Raw genomic sequence first — 25745 nt, 5'->3', positions numbered from 1 at the left:
GGGCACCTGTGGTCTCAGCTACTTGGGAGGCGGAAGCAAGAGTCTCACTTGAGCCCAGGAGTTGGAGGTTGCTGTGAGCTGCGATGTCACAGTACTCTACTCAGGGGGACAGCTTGAGGCTCTGTCTCAGGAAAAAAAAAAATAATTAATTAATTAAATTCTTATGCTTATGAGATCATTCAGTGAGAGAGGAGTGGTCTCAAGAGACAAATACTGGTGTCCTGCCCAATACTTGATTATGAAGTGGTTTATTTTGAACAAACAAGAGTGGTGACTTTCCTAAACCCCAAGCTCATGAGATGGGTGTATACCCATCACATAATGCATACACATCCAAGGTTTGTTTTTTCCTTTTTTCAATTAAAGATCAACAGGCTAAGATATGTGCTTTACAAAGATTATGCTGGCAAAAAATAAGTAAAAATAGAGGGAAAAGGAATAGTTAGAAAGCTTAGTAAGTCTTCTGGGCATAGGTAATGGAAGTCCTACATTATGATAATCTGGAGGAAATACAATGAAAGCAAAATAAGACTTTACTTATTTGGAGAGAAGATTGATGGGTCCTAGAAATTTATTAGATGTATGTAAATTGTAATGTTCTTAAGAGTTTAGTTGGAATAAATATAAAGATATTGAAATCATTAACAAAATTAAGAATTATGAAAGGCAGAATCAGTGTGGTAGAGAAGATCTGACCCTGGACTAGCATAGAAGTTTGAAGTGGTAGAGTGTACATTTATAGACGATTCTAACACAGTGGGTTTTGTAAATGGTTGTTAGAATCACCTGATGAGGTGATTTTTTTTAACATTGATTTTTTAAAATTCAGTCACTTCTGTTAACCAGCATTTTTAGATTATAAGATAGATATAAGCAGATAATACATTTGGATTCACTCATACTCTCTAAACTGCTATTGCTTTTAATGCTCTCATGAGCAGAACGTAGCAGAAAAGTTATTGAAGCTATCAGCAGGCATTAAAATAAAAGCTGTTTTCTTGGCAACATAGCTGTTTTGTACCTGCTGTCGAGGATCTATAAAAGCGGTAAATTGTGTGTAAGAATTCTGGTAAGGAAGAAGAGGGACAATAATAGACAACCCTACATGAAATCAAAGCTGGATTGCTTGATTTTTGTATCAATTTTAGACTCACAGAAAGAAAAGCTGAGGATCAATTACTTTTTTTTTTGAGACAGAGTTTTACTCTGTTGCCCTGGGTGGAGTGCCACGGTGTCATCATAGCTCACAGAAACCTCAAACTCTTAGGGTCAAGGGAACCTCTTGCTTTAGCTCTTTTTTCTTTTTCTTTTCTTTTTTTTTTTTTTTTTGAGACAGTCTTACTATGCAGCCCTTGGTAGAGTGCTGTTGCATCACAGCTCACAGCAACCTCAAACTCTTGGGCTTAAGCAATTCTCTTGCCTAAGGCTCCCAAGTAGCTGGGACTACAGGCACCTGCCACAACACCCTGCTATTTTTTTGTTGTAGTTGTCATTGTCGGTTAGCGAGCTCGGGCTGGGTTTGAACCTACCTGCCTTGGTGTATATGGCTGGTGCCCTAACCACTGTGCTATGGGCACTGAGCCATTTCTTTTCTATTTTTAGTAGAGACAGAGGTCTCTTGCTCAGGCTGGTCTCAAACTCCAAAGCTAAAGCAATTCACCTGCCTTAGCCTCCCAGAGTGCTAGGATTACAGGTGTAAGCCACTATGGCTGGCCTAATGATTACTTTTCTGTATTACTAAAACTTTATGGCCTCCAACTTTCCTTCCTTCCTTCCTTCCTTCCTTTTTTAATCGAACAGAGTCTCACTCTGTCACCCAGACTGGAGTGCCCTGATGTCAGCTTAGTTTACAGCAACCTCAGACTCCTGGGATTACAAGTACCCACTCACTAGCTAACTTTTTTTTATCTTTGGTAGAGGTAGGGTCTCACTCTTGCTGAGGCTGTTCTAGACTCCTGGGATCAAGGGATCCTCACACTTCAGCCTCCCAGAGTGCTAGTATTATAGCCACGAGCCACCTTTCCTGCCCTATGGCTTTCAACCTTTTTTTCTTTATTATTATTTTTCACAATAATTTGTGATTTAATAGCACACTCCATGAAAATTCAAAGTTTCTCAGAGCTGTAACTCTGATGTGATAATCAAAAGATTTTATAGTTTTCCTACTCAGACCTACTGAATCAAACTATCAAGGGGTAAAATCTTTAGAAACTAAGGGAACAAAAATAGCTGAAAATCACTGACGAAATTCAGGACAGAGATCAGTGCAGGATAAATTTCCAGAGTCGCTGGCATAGATGGAGGAAAAGTATTATTACTAGAGAAGAAGGGAGACAGAAAGTTGGAGAAAAGCCTGTATTTTCACATTCATAGAATTTTGTAAAACCACACTACTTTATATAGTTCTTTAACTGGTAGGAGGAAGTTAGAAGACCTGCAGGTATGTTTGCTCTGGCAGGGGAGGCTGCCTGTATCCCAGCAATCCAGGCTAGTATGTATCAATATCATGATCTTTGTGCAAAAAACTAAGAAAGGGCTTGAGGTGAGGCTAGGAAGAGGGAATTGCTACTGCTCAGCTATATTGATATCAGAGGTGCCAAGGGGCTGACATGTGGATCTTACTTTCATTTGTAGTGAATGTAGGTTATGTCTGCTACAGAAAGCTGTGTGAGAAACTAGAACAAGTTTCAGGGGAGATCTGAGATAGGAGAGGTAAGCGTGCCCTCTTCAGGTTGTACAAGATCAAAGGAAAACTCAAGGCTTCAGTTCGCCTTGTTTGAACTAGGGCCAGCCACTAAACCTGGCGAATGGTGGGCATTTAGAATAAATATATTATTAGAATGAATAAATCAACAAATTAAGTGTGCCTTAGAGTCTTTGTGCCCTGTTTTTTTCATTGGGTTGTTATAATAATTGCTAGATAAGATACTTCTTAACTGACATGTGATTCCTTTTTTTTTTTTTTCTTAGCTTCCCGAGGATCACAGAACCTAAACTAACTAAGCAACATTTCAGTCCTAAGCAATTAGGAGTTAAGCACTAGTCTCAGCTGTTGAATTTTTTTGGTGTGAAACAGGTAAGCGGACAGAAAACCCAGAATAATTTTCTGACCTTCTAGTGAAGAGACAGGTAAAATGGCTGGCCATTTACAAATAATGTCATGAGCAAACTGAGATGTAAATTTGGTATTTGTTAAACCATTTGTATTTCTATAAAAATCAATATGTGTTGCATAAATGAATGGAGAGAAGTTATTTAAAAAATACGTTTTCCACTTTTATCAATTATCCTCAAAACGGCCCTATAAAGAAAAGCAAGGTATGTGTGATTTATCCTTATTTTATAAGTAAAGAAATCAAGACTCAATTGTATTAAGTGGGTTCACCTGACAAAAGTTACTAAGCTAGTAATTTTTGAATCTGTAACTTGGCTTACTCCAAGTATTATAGAAGCCCTGTCTGTGACCCCATGCTGACTCCTGGGGTGTGGAGTGCAGAGGAACCCAGGAAGGGAGAGAAGATGACTTTCAGAAAGAAGACTAAAACCCATGAGAACAGTGGGGAAAAAACATGGAAGAGCAGTACATTCTTGTTTTGAAAGAACATTTCCTGTTTTTAGCGCAATAATCCCTCTGCATGCTTCATTTATCATGAAGATATAATATTCAAAGACTAATAACTGACAGAAATCTACTGAGAATTGGCAGTAAACTTATGACATTCTCAATCCAAAAGAATTTTATGGTTTTAAGGCATCCAGATGTAGTTTCAAAATCAAAGAATGAAATAAAGTTTAATGCTTACAACAGAAACAACTGATGCTGGGGACTGTCTTGCTATCTTCTATTTAAAGATAGCACTGTCAGCTCAACACCTGTGGCTCAAGTGGCTAAGACGCCAGCCACATACACCTAAGGTGGCGGGTTCAAATCCAGCCCAGACCCACCAAATAACAATGACGTCTGCAACCAAAAAACAGCCGGGTGTTGTGGCAGGCACCTGTGGTCCCAGCTACTTGGAAGGCTGAGGTAGGAGACTCACTTGAGGCCAGGAGTTGGAGGTTGCTGTGAGCTGTGACGCCATAGCACTCTACCCAGGGGGGATAGCTTGAAGCTCTGTCTCAAAAAAATAAAAATAAAAAATAAAGATAACACTGCCTATTAATAGAAAATGGGATTATTTTATTGCCTGTTTGCTCACCAAACATGAAACCTATGAGTGTTTATATTTTCTTTGGGATGGCTATTCACTGTATTATAAATTGAAAGGATGCTGGGAGAATTATGAAATTTAGAGTCAATTTATTTATTTTTTCTTTTGAGACAGAGTCTTACCATGTCACCCTTGATAGAGTGCCTTGCCGTCACAGCTCACAGCAACCTCAAACTTTTGGGCTTAAGTGATTCTCTTGCCTCAGCCCCTGCAGTAGCTGGGACTACAGGCAGGCTCCTGCCACAGTGCCTGGCTATTTTTTGTTGCAGTTATCATTGTTGTGTAGCTGGCCCAGGCTGGGTTCAAACCTGCCTGCCTCAGTGTATTTGGCTGGCTCTGTAACTACTATGCTACAGGCATCAAGCCTAAAGCCAAGTGTTTTAAAGTCAAATATTTTAAAGGCAAGGCTCACGCCTACAACTCTAGCCCTTTGAGAGATCAAGGTGTGAGGATCACCTGAACCCAGGAGTTCAAGGTTACTGTGAATTGAGATCAGGCTATGGTTCTCCAACCTGTGCAACAGGGTGAAACTCAGTCTCTTAAAAAAAAAATACATATCTTAAGACATTAGAAATGTACAAAGTCAGATTCTAAACCATTGTAATAATTCTGCAATTAAATTGCTCTAAGATGTTTTAAGTTTAAGTACAATAACTAGGACATGTTTTGGGAACAATCCAAAATATTAGAAAGTTGTACATACAATTTATGTGTTGAATCATTACAAAAATAAACAGTACTTAATTTGGCATCATACACTGTACAGAATTGTTTGTGATATAGACCATAAATAACTCAATGCCACTATTTTAACTCAAACTGGAAAAATTTTATTTTATTCTAAAATAGAGGTATAAGGAAATTACGAATGATCCATGGAAATGTCTTGCACTGACTACAGATCTCAGTCTGTGAGGGGTGAGGAATTTGGAGGTCTCTGTGTATATTAACAGAGACAGAGACTTTAACAATTGTTGCTAAACCATTGGAATCAGAAGATCAACTTAAAATGTAACATTTTTTATACCTAAGAGAAAAACTATATCACTATTTCTTAGTTTCATTTATTTATATATAAGGGATAAATATGTATGTCTAGAAAAATATTAATGATTTTGTATATTTCATAAGAAATGGAGTTTATAAATGATTGACATGGCTAATATTTTCTGGGTTTTGTTACTACTGTATGAACTTCTCATTTATTTATTAGCAGGTTAAAGGAAGTCATTGGATTAGCTCAGAATGCAGGAAGCAAAAGTAGACTGTGATTGGATTTTTTTTTTTTTGAGACAGAGCCTCAAGCTGTCCCCCTGGGTAGAGTGTCGTGGCATCACTGCTCACAGCAACCTCCAACTCCTGGGCTCAAGTGAGTCTCCTCCCAAGTAGCTGGGACCACAGGCGCCCGCCACAACACCCGGCTATTTTTTGGTTGCAGCCATCATTGATGTTTGGCAGCCCAGGCTGGATTCAAACCCACCACCTTAGGTGTATGTGGCTAGCACCTTGGCCACTTGAGCCACAGGCACTGAGCCTGTGATTGGATCTTTTGAAGTTCATGTACAATCTGTAAACTTATAAAATATAATTATATGTAAGATAACTAAAGAAGAAATAGATATTAAAATCAGGTTTCTAAAAATCAGTTATATTTAATATTTTGGATTCTAAGCTATAATTTCTAAACAAGTAAAAAATCTATTTGTTTAGACTTTACTCAAATATTAAGGAGTTTTATATTATTCAATAGAGGAATTCAAAGTTTTTAATAATTCCAAGAATACAAATTTTTTTAATGAAAAATACCTTAAAAATTTTTCAGAATATAACAAAAAAAAAAGAAAGAAGAAAAAATTTTTCAGAATATGATGGTGGTATATACTTTTTGGTTACATAGTTTGCTTTTCTATATTTTAAGTCAAAGTTGTAAGGTGTGCCCTCTGCTCAAAAACCGTGTGTTGTGTCTGTTAGGTGTCAGCTTACCCATCCTCTCCTTCTGCCTCCCACCTACTTGAAGTTTGTTGGGTTTTGCTTCCATGTGTACATAAGTGTTGATCAACTAGTTCTAATTTAATTTGAGTGACATATGGTTTTTTTTTTCCCCCATTCTTGTGATACTTCACTTAGGAGAATAGTCTTCAGTTCCATCCCGGTTTTTAGAAAAGATACCAGGTCAGCCCACTTTTTATGGCTGAGTAGTATTCCATAGTATGCATATACCACATTTTATTAATTCATTCATATATTGATGGGATTTGGGGTTGTTTACATATCTTTGCAATCGTGAATTGAGCTGCTGTAACTATTTGAGTACAAGTGTCTTTATGATAAAAATGGGTTTTTTTCCTTTGGGTAAAAACCTAGTGGTAGAATTACAGGATCAAATGGTTGGTGTATTTTTAGTCCTTTGAGATATCTCCATACTACTTTCCATGGAAGTTGTACTAGTTTGCAGTCCCACCAACAGTGTAAGAGTGTCCCTTCTCTCTGCATCCACACCAGCATCTGTTGCTATAAAGTTATTTTGCTATAAAACTATTAAAGAAGTTTTATGTAAGTAGCTCATGGGGATATAAAATAGTACAGCCAATTTGGAAAACTTTCTGACAGTTCCTTAAAAAGCTAAGATATCCACCCCTAGGCATATACCCCAGAGGAAAAAAATATGTTCACACAAAAACTTATCTATGAATGTTCATAGCAGCATTATTCAGATAGCCAAAAAATGGAAACAACCCAAAGTCTACTGACTGATGAATGGATAAACAAAATCTACACAAAGTAACATTAGTTGGCAATAAAAAGAACTGAAATACTGATTCATGCTATAATGTAGATGAAACTTGAAAACATTATGCTAAGTGAAAGAAGTCACAAAGAATCAAATATTGTGTGATTCCATTTGTATGAAATGTCCAGTACAGGCAAATCCATGGAGCCATAAAATATATTAATGGTTGCTCAGGGCTGAGAAAGGGGAGGGTTGAGGAAAAATGGGAAGTAACTACTAATGAGTGTGAGGTTTTTTTTTTTTTTTAAGTATACTAAAATTATTCTAAAATTGGTTTGGATGGTAATTACATGAAAAATCACTGAACTGGTTTTTAAAAAAAGCAATAACAATCTCTCAAAACTAATTAGTTTATGCGAGCAAACCATGTTTCTTTAAAAAGACTTGCATAGTTGCCCAGATACAAGGATTTTAAAATCCAGCACATTTATACAAGTAAAAAAAAATTTGCAATACTTCAGCTTTTCAGAAGAGATACAGAGGTTATTATTATTCATGTTGTGTTTAGGAGAATTGAAATTTTGACTGAATTCATTATAGTTTTTTACTTCAAAGGGAAAAGATCATAAGGCTTTAATGGATCACCTTGAGTTTTTGGATCAAAATAATTGGTCATCTGAAGAGAGGATTGCTGGCAAGCAAATAATTAGCACATACTAGCTGCCAATCTCCAGTCACATATGCAAGACTTCGCAAAACAACCTGCCTTCGAGGAGTTCAGCTTAAGCTGTGTTTTCATATCACAGAAAATTCATTCCAAATAAAGTATAAAAATTATACTGCTACAACATCAAAGAAGAGGACTAAACAAAGATTGAGCAAAGGTATTTGGCAATCCCCTGTGCCAGGGGATGGAGACACAAACATCAGTTTTGGCAGCTGTGTTCACATGCATCTAATCCAGGCTGAACATTTGGACTCCTTACCACATCACTGAGCACCATGTGAGTAGTGAAGCTTCAGCATAAACACAGACAGTGTTATGTATATGGGTTCCTTTTGCAGCTGATATTTATGTCTTGGAAATTAAACACGCATTTATGCAAAGACCAACTATATCAGTACAAATGTACAATGTTTAGAGACTGTGTTCTTGCCAGCGCTGTACTGTACTCTGAAGAATTATTAATAGAAACACACGATAATATTGTATCTATTTGTAAAAAACATGTAGAAGAAATAAAATGTCTTTAATTATTGTTGTAATGTCTCTTAACACATATTATTCTCCTTCATAATCTTAGCCTTGAACATTCTACAAATTATTGAATCAAATACATGGGAAAACTACAATTTAAATTTGCTTTTTTCCCTTTGTGACTCTTCTAAGCATTAAACTCCAAGTGATTTAAAAGGGATCAGAGAGCCAGATTTCTTTTTATCCATCCTGAGGAGCTCTAACAACTCATTTCATGGGCGGGAGAAAATGTTGGCTCTTTCTTACATTTTTGATGTAGCCAAGATTATCCATGAACGCAACTTTGGGGACTCATCTGAGATCATGGAACTCTCTGCATTAGCCACTAATTTCCTGGAAACCACAGCCCTCACTGAGGTCAGAATGCGAGGTGACTACATGGGAAGATATTTTCTTTCAAGAAACCCTCAAATCCAACACCCTCATCTGCAAGTATCCATCAGGGTTCCCAGATGCCAACAAATGAAATCAGTTACAGTTAGTTAACCAGATATGAAACTTACAAGATGCTGGGAGATCTCTGAATCTGTAGGAGGGCCAGAGACCCTCACTTAGAAGCTGCACAGTCAGGAATAATACCCCAGCTCACACCCCTGGATTAACTCCTAGCAAAGACACCACTGCAGACACTTCTGGACTTCTGGGTGATGCCACCACAGACTGGTACTTCTCAGGATAAGCTAGGACAAGAGTGCTATAACCTCAGCCACAGACTGGGCACATCCGCCCAACTCTGGTGTCCCTAGCTCCCAGTTCAAGCCTAGACTGTTTGCATTTGACAGGTGGCATTAGCATCCCATGCCTGCCCCCCCCCCCCACTAACTGCAAGGATGAATAGGAACACTGATTTCTAGCTTCTTTGTAGGAAACGGACTCTTTAAAATTAGGGGGGGGGGATCAACATACCCTAAAAACACGTATGTATACATATATACAGCATTGCTTTTCAGATTGTTTAGCTGATATGTTAACAACGTCTTTCCATGCACTGAGAACATTATCTCCAAGCTAGGTGGAGAGGATGAGAGAAGGGGGTTTGAATTGGTGCTTCCTTCCAGCCATTTTATTTCCTTACTGAGCATTCTTATAGAAGTATATTTACTTGTGCATCACTGTCAGCCTCATAAAATTTCAAGTACTGCGTATAAAATTTTATAATAAATTTTGAGGTGGATACTTTTTTAAAAAAACAGGAAAATAAGAGAAATTGAAAATAGACCTAAGAGTCAGTGTGACTTTGCCTTCTGCATAGGCCTGAAATGCTATGGAGAATAACTTCATTATTGAATATTAAAATTGTCATTTTTATAAACTTATAAAAATGGTCTCAACATCACCTGCTACCAGAACTTGTCCTCATTTTTTTCTTTTTTTTTAAATGTCTGTCCATACTGGTGACTTTAGGCCTTACCTATTTGCCTCAGGTATTCACATATACTATGCCTGTCCTTACTCAGCAGATAGTCATACCTCCCAGGCTTTCTGAGAGCATTCTTTCCTCTGGGGACAGTGGAAGTGTCTACGGTTAATCTTTTTTCTTTTTTTTTGAGACAGAGTCTCACTATGTCACCTTTGGTAGAGAGCTGTGGCATCATAGCTCACAGCAACCTCCAACTCTTGGGCTTAAGTGATTCTCTTGCCTCAGCCTCCCAAGTAGCTGGGACTAAAGGCGCCTGCCACAACACCCGGCTTCCACAACACCCGGCTTTTTTTGTTGCAGTTGTCATTGTTGTTTAGCAAGCCTGGGCCGGGTTCAAACTTGCCTGCCTTGGTGCCCTAACCACTGAGCTATGGGCACTGAGCCGCTAGGGTTGATCTTGATCCCATGTCTCCCTGCTTTCTCATGGGACCCTCCCCTCACTTTTTCCACTCTTTTCTGTGTTCTCAAACTCTGTAGGAGTTTCACCTCAGCATGTAAATAGACTCAAGGCCCTTGCTTTTTTTTTTTTTTTTTAATTTGCAGTTTTTGGCCAGGCCTGGTTTGAACCCACCACCTCCGGCATCTGGGGCCAGTGCCCTACGCCTTTGAGCCACAGGCGCCACCCGGTCTTGCATTTTTTTTTTTTTTTTTTTGAGACAGAACCTCAAGCTGTCCCTCTGGGTAGAGTGCTATGGCATCACAGCTCACAGCAACCTCCAACTCCTGGGTTCAAGTGAGTCTCCTGCCTCAGCCTCCCAAGTAGCTGGGACCACAGGCGCCCACCACAATACCTGGCTATTTTTTGGTTGCAACCGTCATTGTTGTTTGGCGGCCCAGGCTGGATTCAAACCTGCCACCTTAGGTGTATGTGGCTGGTGCCTTAGCCACTTGAGCCACAGGCGCCGAGCCCGATCCTTGCATTTTAAAGATATTTTCCTTCAACCACAGATCCCACTGTAGCTCCTGGGCTCCCCCTTGCCACTACTCTCAAAGAAGAGTAAGTTTGCTGTCCTAGCTGTTTCTATTAACGCATTTTGTTCAATCTAATGGATACTGGTGGGATTTTCCCCTTACTTGACTCAGCAGCTTTGAGAACGTCTCCTTTCCCCAGAAATCTGCCCCACAGTCTTTCCCTTCGTCTCCTTCTCCTCCCTAGTCCTCTTCTTCTCGGGCTCTGTGGCAGTTTGCTTTCTCCTGTTACCATCATTCAGGCTCCTACAACAGAATACCATAAACTGGGGGGCTTATAACCAAGAGAGATTTTGTCCCCACAGTTCTGGAGGTTGGGAGACACAAGATAAAGGTGCTGGCAAACTCAGCTTCTCGTGAGGGCCCACCCACCTCCCAGTTCACAGACGCCCTGTCCTCTCCCTGTAACTTCACATGGTGGAGGAAATGAGAGGCACTCTTCGTCTTCCTCCCTGCAACAGATGCCGAGACCACAGGGAGGGGGATCTAAAACACGGGTGGTACCTCTGGTGTTTATGTAGGTGGGGGGAAATCTATTCTAGCAGCTGTTGATCTCAAAGGCTCTGAATTCAAAATTCTCACTATACAGGGAGCCACATTTTCGGGTGAACTTACCTGCACTCTTTCCTTATGCTAAGGATCTTGAGATTACTTTTTTTTTTTGAGAGAGAGAGAATCTCACTTTGTCACCCTCAGTAGAGTGCCCTAGTGCCACAGCTCACAGCATCCTCACTCTTGGGCTTAAGTGATTTTGCTTCAGCCTCACACGTAGCTGGGACTATAGGCGCCCACCACAACACCCAGCTACTTTTAGAGGTGGGGTCTCACTCTGGTTCAGGCTGGTCTCAAACCCATGAGCTCAGGGAAATCCACCTGCCTTGGCCTCCCAGAGTGCTAGGATTACAGGTGTGAGCCACGGTGCCCAGCCTAGGATCTTGAGATTAGAACATCCCAGATTAAGTAGATGGGCCCTAAATTCTATCTCAAATGTCTTGATAAAAACAGACACAGTGAAAGAGGCCCGGTGAAGAAGGAGTTGAGATGAGAGCTGTGCTGCCTCAAACCAACAAATACCCAGAGCCAGCAGGATCCCAAAGAAACAAGGAAGGTTTTTCCCTCACAACCTTGTAGGGTGCACAGGCCTGAAGACAGCATGATTTTGGACAGAAATAAGTTTCTGTTGTTTTAAGCTGTCAGGTTTCTAATTTGTTCGGACAATCCTGGAGAAAAAATCTTTGTGACAGCAATGAAGTAAATACAGTTACATTACAAATTTGCATTCCTCCTCTCTCTTGCTTCTTCTTCTTTTTTTTTTTTATCAATCAGTAACAGCCATGTATTGTCATTATCAAGTATTATGTACCATACTGAACTGTATGTAGTAAACTTAACTTCTGCTGGCGGTGCAGAAGTTCTCTTTCCACCAGTGTCACCACAAACACTTGCATACCACATTGGGCTACAACATCACTAGACAATAAGAATTTTCCAGGGTGGCACCTGTGGCTCAGTGAGTAGGGTGCCAGCCCCATATACCGAGGGTGAGAGGTTCAAACCTGGCCCTGGCCAAACTGCAACAAAAAAAATAGCCAGGCATTGTGGTGGGCACCTGTAGTCCCAGCTACTTGGGAGGCTGAGGGAAGAGAATCACATAAGCCCAGGAGTTGGAGGTTGCTGTGAGCTTTGATGCCACGTCACTCTACCGAGGGTGATTAAAGTGAAACTGTCTCTACAAAAAAAAAAAAAAAAAAAAAAAAGAATTTTCCAGATCCGTTGTAATCTTTCTGGTTTTTTTCTTATGATTTTTTAAATTTTTGTTTCAGATTAATTTGAGGGTACAAAGAATTAGGTTACAATGTTTACATTTTTTAGGCAGTGTCCCACCCCTCAAAGGAGTGCCATACACCCTCACACTGTGCCCACTGAGTGGGAGCACACTCATCCCCTCACACCTCCCCTCTTCCCACTCCACTATCCTCCCCTTCCTCCTGCTTCTGTGGGTGTGTAGTAAATCGTCTACTGACTTCATATTAGTATTGAGTACGTTGGATTCTAGCTTCTCCATTCTTGTGATACTTTACTAAGAAGAATGTATTTCAGCTCCATGAAGGCTAATACAAAAGATGTAAAGTCGCCATCCTTTTTAATGGCTGAATGGTATTCCATGGTATACATATACCACAGCTTGTTAATCCATTCCTGTGTTGCTGGGCATTTAGGTTGTTTCCAATATCTTGGCAATTGTAAACTGAGCTGAGATAAACAGTCTAGTGCAAATGTCCTAATAATAAAATGATTTCTTTTTCTTCTAGGTAGATGCCTAGTAATGGGATTGCAGGAACAAATGGGAGGTCTAATTTGAGTTCTTTAAGGATTCGCCATACTTCCTTCCAAAGAGGGTGTATTAGTCAGCATCTTCAGCTTTGAGACTTTGTGATGTGGGCCAATCTCACTGGGTTAGGTGGTTTCTCAGGGTGGTTTGGTTTGCCTTCTCTGATGATCAGGGACAATAAGCATTTCTTTGAATGTTTGTCAGCCATTCATTTGTCTTTCTCAGAGAAAGTTCTGTTCATACCTCTTGCCCAGTGGTAGATGGGATTGTTTGCTCTTTTTTTGTTTATTAACTTTTAGAGTTCTCTGTAGATTCTAGTTACCACTCTTTTATCAGATTCATATCATGCAAATATATTATCCCATTCTGAGGGTTGTCTTTTTGCTTTAATTGTTGTGTACTTAGTGGTGCAGAAGTTTGTCAGCTTAATTAAGTCTCATTTGTTTACTTTTGTTGTTGTGCTGAAGTCTTCTTTATAAAATCTTTCCCAGTCCAACATCATCAAGAGTTTTTCCCACGTTTTTTTCTAAGATTTTTAATTTTTCATGTCTTAGATTTAAATCGTTTATCCATCTTGAGTCAATTTTTATAAGTGGTAAAATGTGTGGATCCAGTTTCAGTCTTTTATATGAGGTTATCTAGTTCTTCCAGCCCCATTTGTTGAACAGGGATTCTTTTTCCCATTGAATGCTTTTGTTTGGTTATCAAAGATCAGATGGTAAAAAGAGACTTGTTTCATCTCTTGGTTTTCTATTCTGTTGCATATGTCTCTGTCTCTTTTATTGTGCCAATACCATGCTGTTTTGACCACTGTGGACTTATAATATAACCTGAAGTCTAGGAGAGGGTGGCCTCCAGCTTTATTTTTGTTACTAAGAATAGCCATGGCTATACAGGATTTTTTCTGATTCCCTACAAAACAAAATACTATTTTTTTCAGTTCTTCAAAGTATGATGTTGGTATTTTAATGGAGATTGCATTGAGTCTGTAGATTGCTGTGGGTAGAACAGACATTTTAACAATGTTGACTCTTCTTAACCATGAGCATGGTATTTTCTTCCATTTGTTAATGTCTTCTGCCATTTCTTTTCTTAGGGTTTCATAATTTTGTTTGTAAAGATCCTTCAGCTCTTTTGTTAGGTATAGTCCTAAGTATTTCTTTTTCTTTGAAGCTACTGTGAAGGGACTTGCGTCCTTGATTTGCTTTTCAAGCTGACTGTTCCTGAGTTATATAAAACCTACTGATTCATAAACATTGATTTTATACCCTGAGATGTTACTGTATTTCCTGATCTCTTTCAGGAGTTTTGTGGTTGAGTTTCTGGGGTTTTCTAAGTATCAGATCATATGATCAGTGAAGAAGAAGAGTTTGTCCTCCTCTGCCCCATTTGGATGCCCTTCTCTTTGGATGCCCTTCTCTTTGGATGCCCTTCTCTTTGGATGCCCTTCTCTTTGGATACCCTTCTCTTGCATGATTATGTTGGCTAGAACTTCCAGCACTATGTGGACTAGTCGAGCTCCCTTTTCCTTGTAAGAAGGCAAATCTTCCCAGCTCAGCCAGCTACTATCTTGTCGTTGTTTTCCCTGTCTTGTGTTCGATCATGTTGAGGGGTGGTGGATCCTGCTGGAAGCTGAGGACAATGAGAGTGGGAAGAGAATGAGAAAAAAAGTGGAAAAAATGAACAGCTTTAGTGAAGGACAGAAAGAAGATTTGGAGGAAGGCTTGCTCTGTGTTCTAAAATATCATCCTCCTTTTATTGCTTTCTTAAGAAAACTTTGATCAACACCAAGATTGCTTTTGAGGCCCTCTGGAGCTGGGTCCTGTTCCTTTAGGATGCATTAATGTGCTACTATGCTGAGATGAGGAGGTTTAATTAGTTTATATCTTTATCAGAAAATAAAGGTAATTTCTCTTTCACAAAACAAGATATGCAGAGTGTGGCTACTATTGGTATTTCATTTTCAGAGAGGACTACAGATGTTCTGGGAAAGACTTCTTTCACTTCTGTTCTGACCAAGGAGCACTCTGATCTGTCCCAGACTTATATAGTGAGAACCTACACTTCTAGTTTGACAATAGGAGCTGTTTTCTCCCAGTTCTGCACCATTTGGCTGGAAAATTGACCCTAGAAAGAATATTACTATCTCATCTAAAAATGGAAAGTACTTGTCAACTCTTTTCTTTGGCTACATAGCACTAGTCCAATTGTAATTCACTGTAGCCTATAGCAGCTGCAGATAAGCCAGAAACGCCCCCTTGTTTGACCCTGTAGCTTGCTTATTTTATCACTGCAATATACCATAATCTTTGTACAGGGCACCCCCACAAAAAAAAGGCAGCTGCAGCAATGATAACTTTATAGAAACACCTATAACTCCGGAATTCAGTTTACCAGGGAATAATAGATGAGGCCCAAACATGAGACCAGCAGTGCTCTGAAACTTTATTGTTAGTTTTTATTTGGTGCTGGTGAGTGAAGCCATCATGTGCACCAAATGCCCACATGCAAGGATCTATGTTCTGAAAACTCCAAGGCCACAGACAGTGCACTCTGTGTAAAGAGGGGGACTAGATATTCTGCATGGGGCAGTCCATGGTCAGGATTTGTCATTTTAGCCAGCCACTGTGGCTCTATCAAAATACTTAATACAAGCCAGGTGGGATGGCTTACACCTGCCATCCTAACACTTTGTGAGGCTGAGGCAAGAGCATCTCTTCAGCCAAGAGTTTGGGAACAGCCTTGCCCCTGCAAAACATAAAAAATTAGCTGGGTGACATGGTATATGCACCTATAGTCTCAGTTATTTGGGAGGGTGAGAGTTATTTGCTTGAGTCCTAGTTCTGGGCTGCAATGAACCATAATTGCACCATTGCAATGCAAGCTTCAATGACAGAGCAAGACCCTATCTCAAAAAAAAAAAAAAAAAAAAAAAAGACTCAGAATAGGGACAGTGGTTTGTATAACCTGTGATATTTGTCTTCAGGTTAAGTATAGCATAATAGATTATTTAAACCACTTGCTTCCTCTGGATGACTATGGATATGCTAATTCTGTATTTTATCTCCTTCATTAATACAAAGCTTTAATCATGGCTTTATATATCCATGTTAAAATGGCACATGGTATCTGCACACTCCTTATCTCCACCCCAGGCATCACGGGTTAACGGAATCCCCTGCTTCCACAGATGGGTCTAGATACCAGATTTCTGACTTCTAGTTTTGAAGTCAGATGTTCAAATACAACCAAGTCAATATTTATCTGCCCATTGTTTCTCTTTTCTTTTCTTTTTCTTTTTTTTTTTTTTGTGACAGAGCCTCAAGCTGTTGCCCTGGGTAGAGGGCAATGGCGTCACAGCTCACAGCAACCTCCAACTCCTGGCCTTAAGCGATTCTCTTTCCTCAGCCTCCCAAGTAGCTGGGACTACAGGTGCCTGCCACAATGCCCGGCTATTTTTTGGTTGTCATTGTTGTTTCGCGGGCCCAGGCTGGATTAGAACCTGCCAGCTCTGGTTTGTGTGGCTGGCACCTTAGCCACTTCAGCTACAGGTGCTGAGCTTATCTGTTCATTGTTAATGATCTGTAGACAAATGGGTGACAAAATGTGTTCTCAAAAAACTCACATAAGGCCAGGTGTGGTGGCGCATGCCTGTAATCCTAGCCCTCTGGGGGACCAAGGTGGGTGGATTGTCAGAGCTCAGGAGTTGAGACCAGCCTTAGCTAGAGCAAGACCCCATCTCTAAAAATAGCCAGGCGTTGTGGTGGGCGCCTATAGTCCCAGCCACTCAGGAGGCTAAGGCAAGAGAATTACTTAAACCCCAAAGTTTGAGGTTGCTGTGAACTATGAAACCACAGCAGTCTACTGAGGGTGGCAAAGTGAGACTCTGTCTCCAAAATAAAAAAGTTTATATAGCAGTATCATTGCCTACTATCACCCCTCTGGATTATAAAATACAATAGTTCAACTCAGAACACTACACGTTCGATGGCAATTATAGTTTTAACTTGTAATATTCCATAAGCTCCCAACTTTACTGATACCTCTGAGGCTATCTGTTTCTAAAGGAAATTTAGGATAGATATAAAGACCTCTAGGGAAAGGGTGTAGCAGCAAGCTATAGAGGGAGATGGGAAATCAGACAAGTCGGCTTTGACATCATCTGTCAGAGCAACCCCTCTCCCCAAACACCTGGCCCCTTCAAAATAATGCAGACGGTCAAACTTCCTTCACTTGCCTTCCTTGTTTCATTATCTCTTCTGAACTGTCTGCCATAAATTTCACTATGCCTGCTAAAACCCTAAAATGTGGAGTCAGATTGTTTCCCAGAAAGTATTGTGTTACTGAAGACGCCATACTCATCTTCTGTTTCCAAGTCACTGGAAGGGAAAGGGTCGGGAGAAATTTTCACCTATGTAGCAGTGTCTTTGATGTGTATATACTCCAGTGAAACCTTGTCCACATTCATCTCTTCTTCTGACCATTGGAAGGAGTTAAAAGCCCCGTTATCCTTCCTACTATTTTAACTAGGCCTCCTGAGTTCCCTGGGGGAAGGAGCTAACAAAATACATTCCAGCTAAAGCTCACAAGCTAATGACAATGTCAGGAAATTAGGAAAATGAAATTAGCTCATTCTTGTTTACAGCTTATCTAGTAAACATTAAGATTAGCTAGAATGATGTGGATAACATCATTAATCTTAGTTTATGAATTATTAAAACCTTAAACGGAATTATAATACATTTTCAGGAATAGTAATTCAGTATTGCTTGCAATCAGCACAGAAACGATGTAAAATATTTTGTGATTAGGCATTTTTTGTAAACATGTTATTTGTGTTATAAAACATTTAAGTGAGATGGATTTTGCCATGTTAACCAAATTAAAAGACCCATTTTTCACAGATAACAGAAAACATGACTACTACATTTTCTTTCCTACATTAGGAGAGAAATGTACTAGAAATCATTATTCTGAAGAGATGGAGACTTGATGAAATGTATGCAACAGCATAACTATATACTGAAAATGACATCTGCCTAAAGGATTAATGTTCTCAAGTAATATTTGGCTGCTTTTCACATTAGTGTAAAAATGTCTAAAAAATGATACATTTTCTTAAAAAAGGAAAAAATTATAACACAAGTTGCAGTGCATGAAGGCAAATGATCCCTCTGATTTGTCCTCTACAGATTGCTTTAAACAAGGAAATTGCTAATCAGGATCTTCATTTTTTCACTTAAAAAAATTCATGTTATATCTTTTGATGCACAGATGTATTTTTGTTGGGTATATACCTCATCCACTGCCTTTTTTGATTTCCTGGCTTTGCTCTTTGAGATAGTCTGCCCTGTCTTTAGTTTCCTGGGGCACATCTACAGTGCATGGTGGAAGGTATACCTTTTTTTCCCACTCTTGACTCCTGATCTATTTGGTTCCAGACTGCTGCCTATGAAAAAAGCCCAAGCAAAGCCTTTATAAGGACATCACTGTGACAAGGCTCAGTCACTCTCTCTCTTGAATTAATAGCAGCTACACTGAGTGGGAAAGTAAGACCCTTAATCTTATTTTGTATCTGGATTGGCTCCCATTTCTGGTTGGAATGCTTAAAGGAAGGCTCTTGAGCAAGATTCTGAGTGACAATCTTCTCTATTGTTATTTTGTTTACAGGAACAGTTGACTTTTCCAAGTTGCTAATTCTTCCCTAGATTCCGATTGCTTACCACCTGCTGAGAAGAGAGCAGCAGCGTCTCTCCTTTTCTGCATTAAACTGATTAATTCTTGGCTGACTTCATCTCTTTTGCAGAACATTGCTAAAAGCAGCAAGGAACAGACAACACACATTAATGTCCTGAATTTCCAGAACTGCCCCTCGCTTTTTTCAGAGAGACAGGGGGTGCCTTGGTTACAAATTTTACCATAGAAAGGATTCTTGGCCTTCCACCTTGCAATATCTATTTACTCCCTCTCAGCAAGTCTACTGTTAGGGTAGGACCAGAACATTTTTACTGTGAAAGTTCACTTACGATATTAGTTTTTATATTAGTTAGGGTACAGACTAAACTGCTAAAAAACAAGACTCTGAAATACACTGGCTCAAACAAGATACAGTGGTTTTTCTTTTTGCCGATCTGTCTTAAAATGAGTACATCTAGTAATAGTAGGGAAGCTCTGCTGTCTGCTACCTGTGGCTTCCATCTCCGGGCTCCAGGTGGCTGTTTTCAAGCTCTGATCATTTCTCGGGGGAAAGGGAAGAGAAGAGTGGAGGACAAAGAGGTTTCTTTTTAAGGAGGCGAAACCTGCCCTCATAATGCCATGAACTGCTGCTTGAATGCCATTGGCCTAAATTTTGTCAGATGATCATACCTTAACTAGCAGGGACACAGGGAATGTGTGCCCCACTAAAACGTGCAGATGTAGGGGTTCACACCTGTAATCCTAGCACTCTGTGATGCTGAGGTAGCTGGATTGCTTGAGCTCAGTAGTTCCAGACCAGCCTGAATAAGAGTGAGACCCCGTGTCTAAAAATAGTTGGGCACTGTGGTTGATACCTGTAGTCCCAGCTACTCGGGAGGCTGAAGCAGAAGGACAGCTTGAGCCCAAGAGTTTGAGGTGAGCTATGATGCCAGGGCATTCAACCCAGGATGACAAGGTGGGACTCTGTCTCAACAAATAAAATAAAATAAAATAAAATAAGCAGGCAGGGTTTCTATCACTAAATGGAAAGAGAGAAGAATGCATAATGGAGACCATTTAGCAAGTTTATTCCTTTTTTTTTTTGTAAAAGACAGAGTCTCACTTTATTGCCCTCAGTAGAGTGCTGTAGTGTCACACAGCTCACAGCAACCTCCAACTCCTGGGCTTAGGTGATTCTCTTGCCTTAGCCTCCAGAGTAGCTGGGACTACAGGTGTCTGCCATAATGCCCAGCTATTTTTTTTGTTGCAATTTGGCCGGGACTGGGTTTGAACCCACCACCCTCAGTGGGGCCAGCACCCTACCCACTGAGCCATAGGTGCCGCCCATTTGGCAGGTTTAAATATCCCATTAGTATAATTTGTTATTTCCTTGCTTTAAAAAAAGTATTTTTCACATCTCTTTGGAGGAGACGGCATGCACATTTTCAAACAAAATTTTTGTTCCCAATACATACAAAATCATTTATCTACATTTCATTGTTTTAAATATTCAGACTATTTATTAGCACCAAGTTAGCAATAAGTAAAAAATTATTTGCAATAATTCTGCTTCTTGATTCTTCTTTGCCATTGAAGTTACACTAAGCTCTTTTCAAAGCTAAAGAAGATGTATCCATAAACTTCTATCTTCTACTTTTTTTTTTGAGACCATCTTACTTTCTCACCCTCAGAAGAGGGCCGTGGCATCATACCTCACAACCTCAAACTCTTGGGCTCAAGCAATTCTCTTGCCTTAGCCTCCCAGGTAGCCTGCCTGCTATTTTTAGAGATGAGATCTTGCTCTCACTCAGGCTGGTCCTGAAACTGTGAGCTCAAGCAATCCACCTGCCTTGGGCTCCCAGAGTGCTAGGATTATAGGCATGAGCCACTGTGCCTGGCCTTCTTTTCTCTTCTTTTCTTTTTTTGAGACAGAGACTCACTCTGTTGCCCAGGCTTAGAGTGCCATGGTGTCAGCCTAGCTCATAGTAAACTCAAACTCCAGGGTTCAAAACCTATGCAGAAGTTAGTAGAAACTTTTAAAAAAAAAATCTACTTCTTACAAGATAATTTTTACTTTAAGCAATTAATATTCCCATCTGTTACATTTACCATAAATGGTTCTCTAGTATCAAACACATCAGTAAGATTATACTGAACATATCAGAACATTATAGACTCATGCCTATAATCCTAGTACTCTGGGAAGCCAAGGTGGGAGGATTCATTGAGTTCAGGACTTTGAGACCTGCCTGAGCAAGAGCAAAACCATTGCTACTAAAAATAAAAAAAATTAGCCAGGCATCTTGGTAAGCGCCTGTAGACCCAGGTACTGGGAAGTCTGAGGGGAGAAAATTGGTTGAACTCAGGAGTTGGAGATCTGTCTGAGCAACACAGTGAGTCTGCATCTCTTAAAAAAAAAAAAAAAAAAAAAATGGCCACCCTGATGGGTACACCTGTAGTGCCACCTACTCCCACTTCCAAGCTCAAGTGGGGAGGATTACTTGAGCCTGTGAATTTCAAGGCTGCAGTGAGCTGTGGTCATGCCACTGAATTTCAGTTATCCCATGACCATTTTGCCTACTCATTCATTTGAGCTAGGGGTAGGTTTGGTGCTGAAATACTGAGTGATTTCCTCTGTATTATTTATGAAATTCCTTGAGGAATATTTATGCTGTGTTTGGTGGCAGTCTCTTCTCCTTATGTCAGAATACAGGAAGTTGTGTGGATGCTACAGGACCAGTTAGGCATTATATCAATTTTCTCCTCTGAGTAACTGATGACTTCTTAGAGTACAAAAGAAAGGATAAAATGCAGACACACATAAGTGGCTGATTCAAAGAGTATAAAATAAAAATAGAGGTTGTCTCTGGTACCCTCAATAAAATTTCGTGTAAAATAATGCTTGGCCTTATATATCATGACCTTTTTGAAGGATTTTTTATATTCAGAAGTTGAAATCTCACTCTATTATTTTTTTTATTGTTTTTTCTTTCATATTGATTTTAAATTGTTGTAGGTGTTTCTTCAAGCACGGCAGCTTTGGGTGTTGAAATTAGAACACCAACTAGCTGACCCTTTCTAGGTAATTTTTTATAATTCCTATTTATCCTTTCTTTCCACTAACTGCCCTTCTGTTTACTAAGAATAGGGCTCATAAGCCTTCTTGAAATAGCCACTGCAATTGCTGGCAATTTCTACGACCAGCCACACTATTTGGTTTGGGAAACACTGCTCACTAGAGACTTCTCCCCATCATGCTTGTGCTACTGATGATGTTACCATCACTGCCTCTGAGGACCTGAGTGTAGGATTCGTACCACTCAGGCTTAACACGGCAAATCTCCTTAAGATGAATTCTTTTCTACTCTAGTCGTTAACAGCAGGAGAGAGCCCTACGGAGTCTCCCTGCTTCTTTAGACTTCAGCCCGTTCTACCAGGCGTCCTCCCCCATCAAGGCCTTTGTACTCCTTTTGTGTCGGTGTAACCATGAGGTTGACTCCCCACCCTCTGAGGATCCTCTGCTGAAATATCACCTACTCAGTAAGGCCTCCCTGACCATCCTATTAACATGGCATACTGCCCCCCTCTCCACTTAGCGTTTCCTAGCCTTCGGCCCCCTATTTTCACCTTCATAGAACTTATTTTCTAATATATGCTACAGTATATCTACTTGCTGATTTTGCTTTTCTAGGCCTCTTTTCTGGAATATAAACTACATAAAAGTTGAGATTTCATTCATGTTGGAGCCAGAGTACCTAGAACAGTGCCTGATACTGAGTAGATGCTTAATAGGTATTTACTGAGTTAACAGTACCCAGAAGTATAGCTTTTCTCTGCTTTCTCACCACCCATACAAGCCCCAGGACCTCACAGGACTATTCACCACTTGGACCATAATGCAGCTGGGCCCACTGCTCCATGGCAGGACCCAACTCGAAACACATAAACCCTTCATTTCCTCAGAGAGAAGGTAAGAAGTCCTCAGATCACTTCTCTGCTCTGTTTCTTCTTTCCATGGAAGCACAGCTTCCCCTCTTTAGCCCCCTACCCCCTACTCCACTACCAAAGTCGTCTTTCCTTTACTGGGGCTCTAGATTCTACCCCAGTGCCTGTTTCTAGAGTTCCATGTTTCATATGCACTGTGCAATATTTACATTTTTCATACTTATCTAACCACGGAAAAGTTGTTTAATCTTAACTACTTAATGAGGATAAGTTAAGAAATATCAAATCTTATTTATGTATAAAAGTGTTTAAACAAAATTAATAGTAATCAACACATCAAATCCGAATAAAACGTTACAACACAAAATCCTTGCGAATCGAGATGTTTTAATATTGCAAAATAACATTCGTGAGGTTTTTCTGTATATATCTTTTGTGATATTAAACATGTACTATCAAAAGTATATCTATGTGGAGAAGAATACAATTTGTTTCGTGATGAAAGGGCTGTGCTTCCAAAGGCTTTTAAAAAGGCAAAAAAGAAAGTTCCTCTTAGAAAATTATACTGAGAAGTTAAAAGTATGAAAGTCACACTCACTAAGGAAGGAAAATAACAAATTTTAAAAGCGATCTTGACCCGAACCTTATCGAAAATATACAATTGTTTTGAGCACAGTAAATGGGAAAGAGAATAACCTCCAAGGCCTTAGAGGTTTCTTCTCTGGCATGTTGAAGAACTTTGGCTAGTGATTGCTGAGTTCCATGTATAAAATGCTCTACTGGACAAATACCTCTACATTGTGTACTTTTACTTTTAAAAAGTCATATAAAAAGATACAAATCAGTTTCCAGAAGACTTAATATTAGCCCATAACAAAGATTTATTTTTGGTTATTTTAATATATTAACATAAGAAAATTCCAGTTTAAAAAGAATTTCAAACCAATACTAGGCATTAAAAAAAAATCGCCATTTAGCTGAAGTTACTTTTTTTTAAGCCAAAAAGCAAACCAAAAGCTTTCGCCCTGCCCTATCCCAAACAGCAATAGTAAACTGCCCAGTTATGTATGTTTGATTTCTTTTTTAAAAAAGTCAGTTTACCACCTCCTGGAATCCCAGCCCAGGAACCAGCCTGTGAAGGTGGGCGGCTCATGGCCCTGTTTTACGATGACAACTGGTGTCCTCTTGTCTCTTCCAGAAGGGTCTGTCTGAAGGTACATTTTGGCTAAAGAGTTACAAAAACAGGAATTTAGTTAGTTTTGGTTAAACTAAAATAGTCTTAGAGGTAGAATTCTTCCAGTACAAGTAATAAATTAAGTTTTCATTGCCCCACATAGGCAAATCTGAACAATTTTTTTATTTCTTTCATCTGCATCATGAGTCTCATTTTTGCCTTAAAAAACTCAGAACTTTATGGAATTATCCTGATGGCATAATCACTCCTACACTTTTCAGTAAACAAAAAATTATTCCAGAAAGACCAGAATTACTCAAGAAGAAGTGAAGAAAAACTCAGCCTATCACAGTTATGGACAGTCTACTATTCTCATAATAAAATAAGGGCTTAAGTGAATTTAAATTTTCAGAATAAATTGATAAAATCATATTCTGAGTGAGGTCACAAGACATATTTTTCTTGTGCCCATTCTGAAATTCTTAAGTTTTAAAAAATTCTATCAGTTTTTAGTTCTGAAGATGAAAGCTAAGCTACTTCTCAGTTTTGATTTTTATTTTTAGAAGATATAGGTATGATAGAGAAAGCAGTCAGGGACTCAGTCTAACAGTGCCGGCTCGCTGATGTACTTGTTTATGATCTTACCAGACTTCAAAGATTCAGTTTTCTCCACTTCATTAGCATCTTTTCCAATCCAAATAAATATCTGAAAAATGAAACAACAACATACGCTGATTTGGGAGTGTTGGCTCAGTGCCAGGCCTTCACATACACACACACACAGAGCTCATTCCATCCTTTTTTTTATATTTTTGAGACAGAGTCTCACTGTGTTGCCCTGGGTAGAGCGCCGTGATGTCACAGCTCACAGCAACCTCAAACTCTTGGGCTTAAGAGATTCTCTTGCCTCAGCTGGGACTATAGGCACCCACCACACCGCCCAGCTATTTATTTTTTGGTTATAGTTGTCATTGTTGTTTGGCAGGCCTGGGCCAGGTTCAAACCCACCAGACTTATGTATGAGGCCGGTGCCAAGCTAGCTCATTCCATCTTTACAACAACTCCAGAAGCTTGAGAGGCAGAGCTAGAGGCCCAAAGAAGTCTGATAATTTTCCCAATGTTCATATTTATTGATGAGGGATAAAAGGGGGCTATAGGGAAGTAGGAGAAAAGTCTGGCCCTTCTTCTGACCTTTTAGACAAGGAAGTTAAAAAGAAAAGGCTTTGCAACAATGAGTTTAGGGAACGGTGTGATTCAGTTGATTAATTTATTTTACATAAAATATAGTTTCTAGTTTGCCATGAAGAAGATTATTAATAAAGTAGTATAATGGTCATGGGTAACAGAACAGTGACCACAGAAGGGGTCACAAACATCACAAGACTACTAGGCACCGCCATACGATACCTGGAAAACCGGGAGTGATTACTGCTGACACATAAGGGAAAATGGACACGGACATGCCTGCAGGTGCAAATCTTAAGGGAAGAGTCATATCCTGATGCGCTCCACTGCTAGAAATAATGATCTAATAAGCTTAAAACCAATATTCAATTCTTTGTTATAAGTAGGTTAGGAATTGCATTAAGACGATGATTACAGATGATGTGCAAAGGGAATAGAGACAGGAGAGAAGTGGATCAGAGAAAATCATGGACACATTCAGTCTTCAGGATCCATATGAAGAAATCTATAAATGGTTGCAAAGCACAGCAGCCTGCAAACCTGGCCCTCTAAGACCAAGAGACGGTCTTGCTGAAGCTGCCCTCTTCCCCCAGCACGACCCAGCCCCAAGGACTCTTCACACTGACAGGCCAGGCTCCTGCAGGTGGAACTGCTCTCTCTCCCAGGGAGGAGTCCAGGCGGTTGGGAAGTTTTAGGAGAAAACTCTTTGATCTCTTTGATCTCAATAGGAGAGAAAAAGTCCCTCAGGGAAATGAGAGGAAAGTGCCCCTCCCTTCCTATTTCTCAGGATGGCATGGCACCCAACTGCTCACAAGGCTTCCCAGGGGCTTAATTGTTCATCTTG

At 39.8% G+C, this 25745-nt stretch overlaps 1 protein-coding gene across 1 annotated transcript in view; it reads right to left on the bottom strand.

Moving 5' to 3' along the window:
- Positions 1–23578: 23578 nt before the first annotated feature.
- The window catches only part of SCIN (scinderin), an 85883-nt gene continuing 83716 nt past the window's right edge, over positions 23579–25745 (bottom strand). Inside the window, exons 15-16 of the mRNA XM_003782712.3 lie at positions 24362–24422; positions 23579–23767 (exon numbers count right to left, since the gene is read on the bottom strand). Of these exons, the coding sequence (XP_003782760.1) occupies positions 23640–23767; positions 24362–24422 (189 nt within the window). The 3' untranslated portion in view covers positions 23579–23639. The remainder of the gene's footprint in view (positions 23768–24361; positions 24423–25745) is intronic.

The sequence above is a fragment of the Otolemur garnettii genome, unplaced genomic scaffold, assembly GCF_000181295.1.
Source record: "Otolemur garnettii isolate 467f Iridium unplaced genomic scaffold, OtoGar3 scaffold00005, whole genome shotgun sequence".
NCBI lineage: Eukaryota > Metazoa > Chordata > Mammalia > Primates > Galagidae > Otolemur > Otolemur garnettii.
The sequence above is the reverse complement of the archived record's forward strand: the minus strand, read 5'-3'. Positions and strand labels throughout refer to the sequence as shown.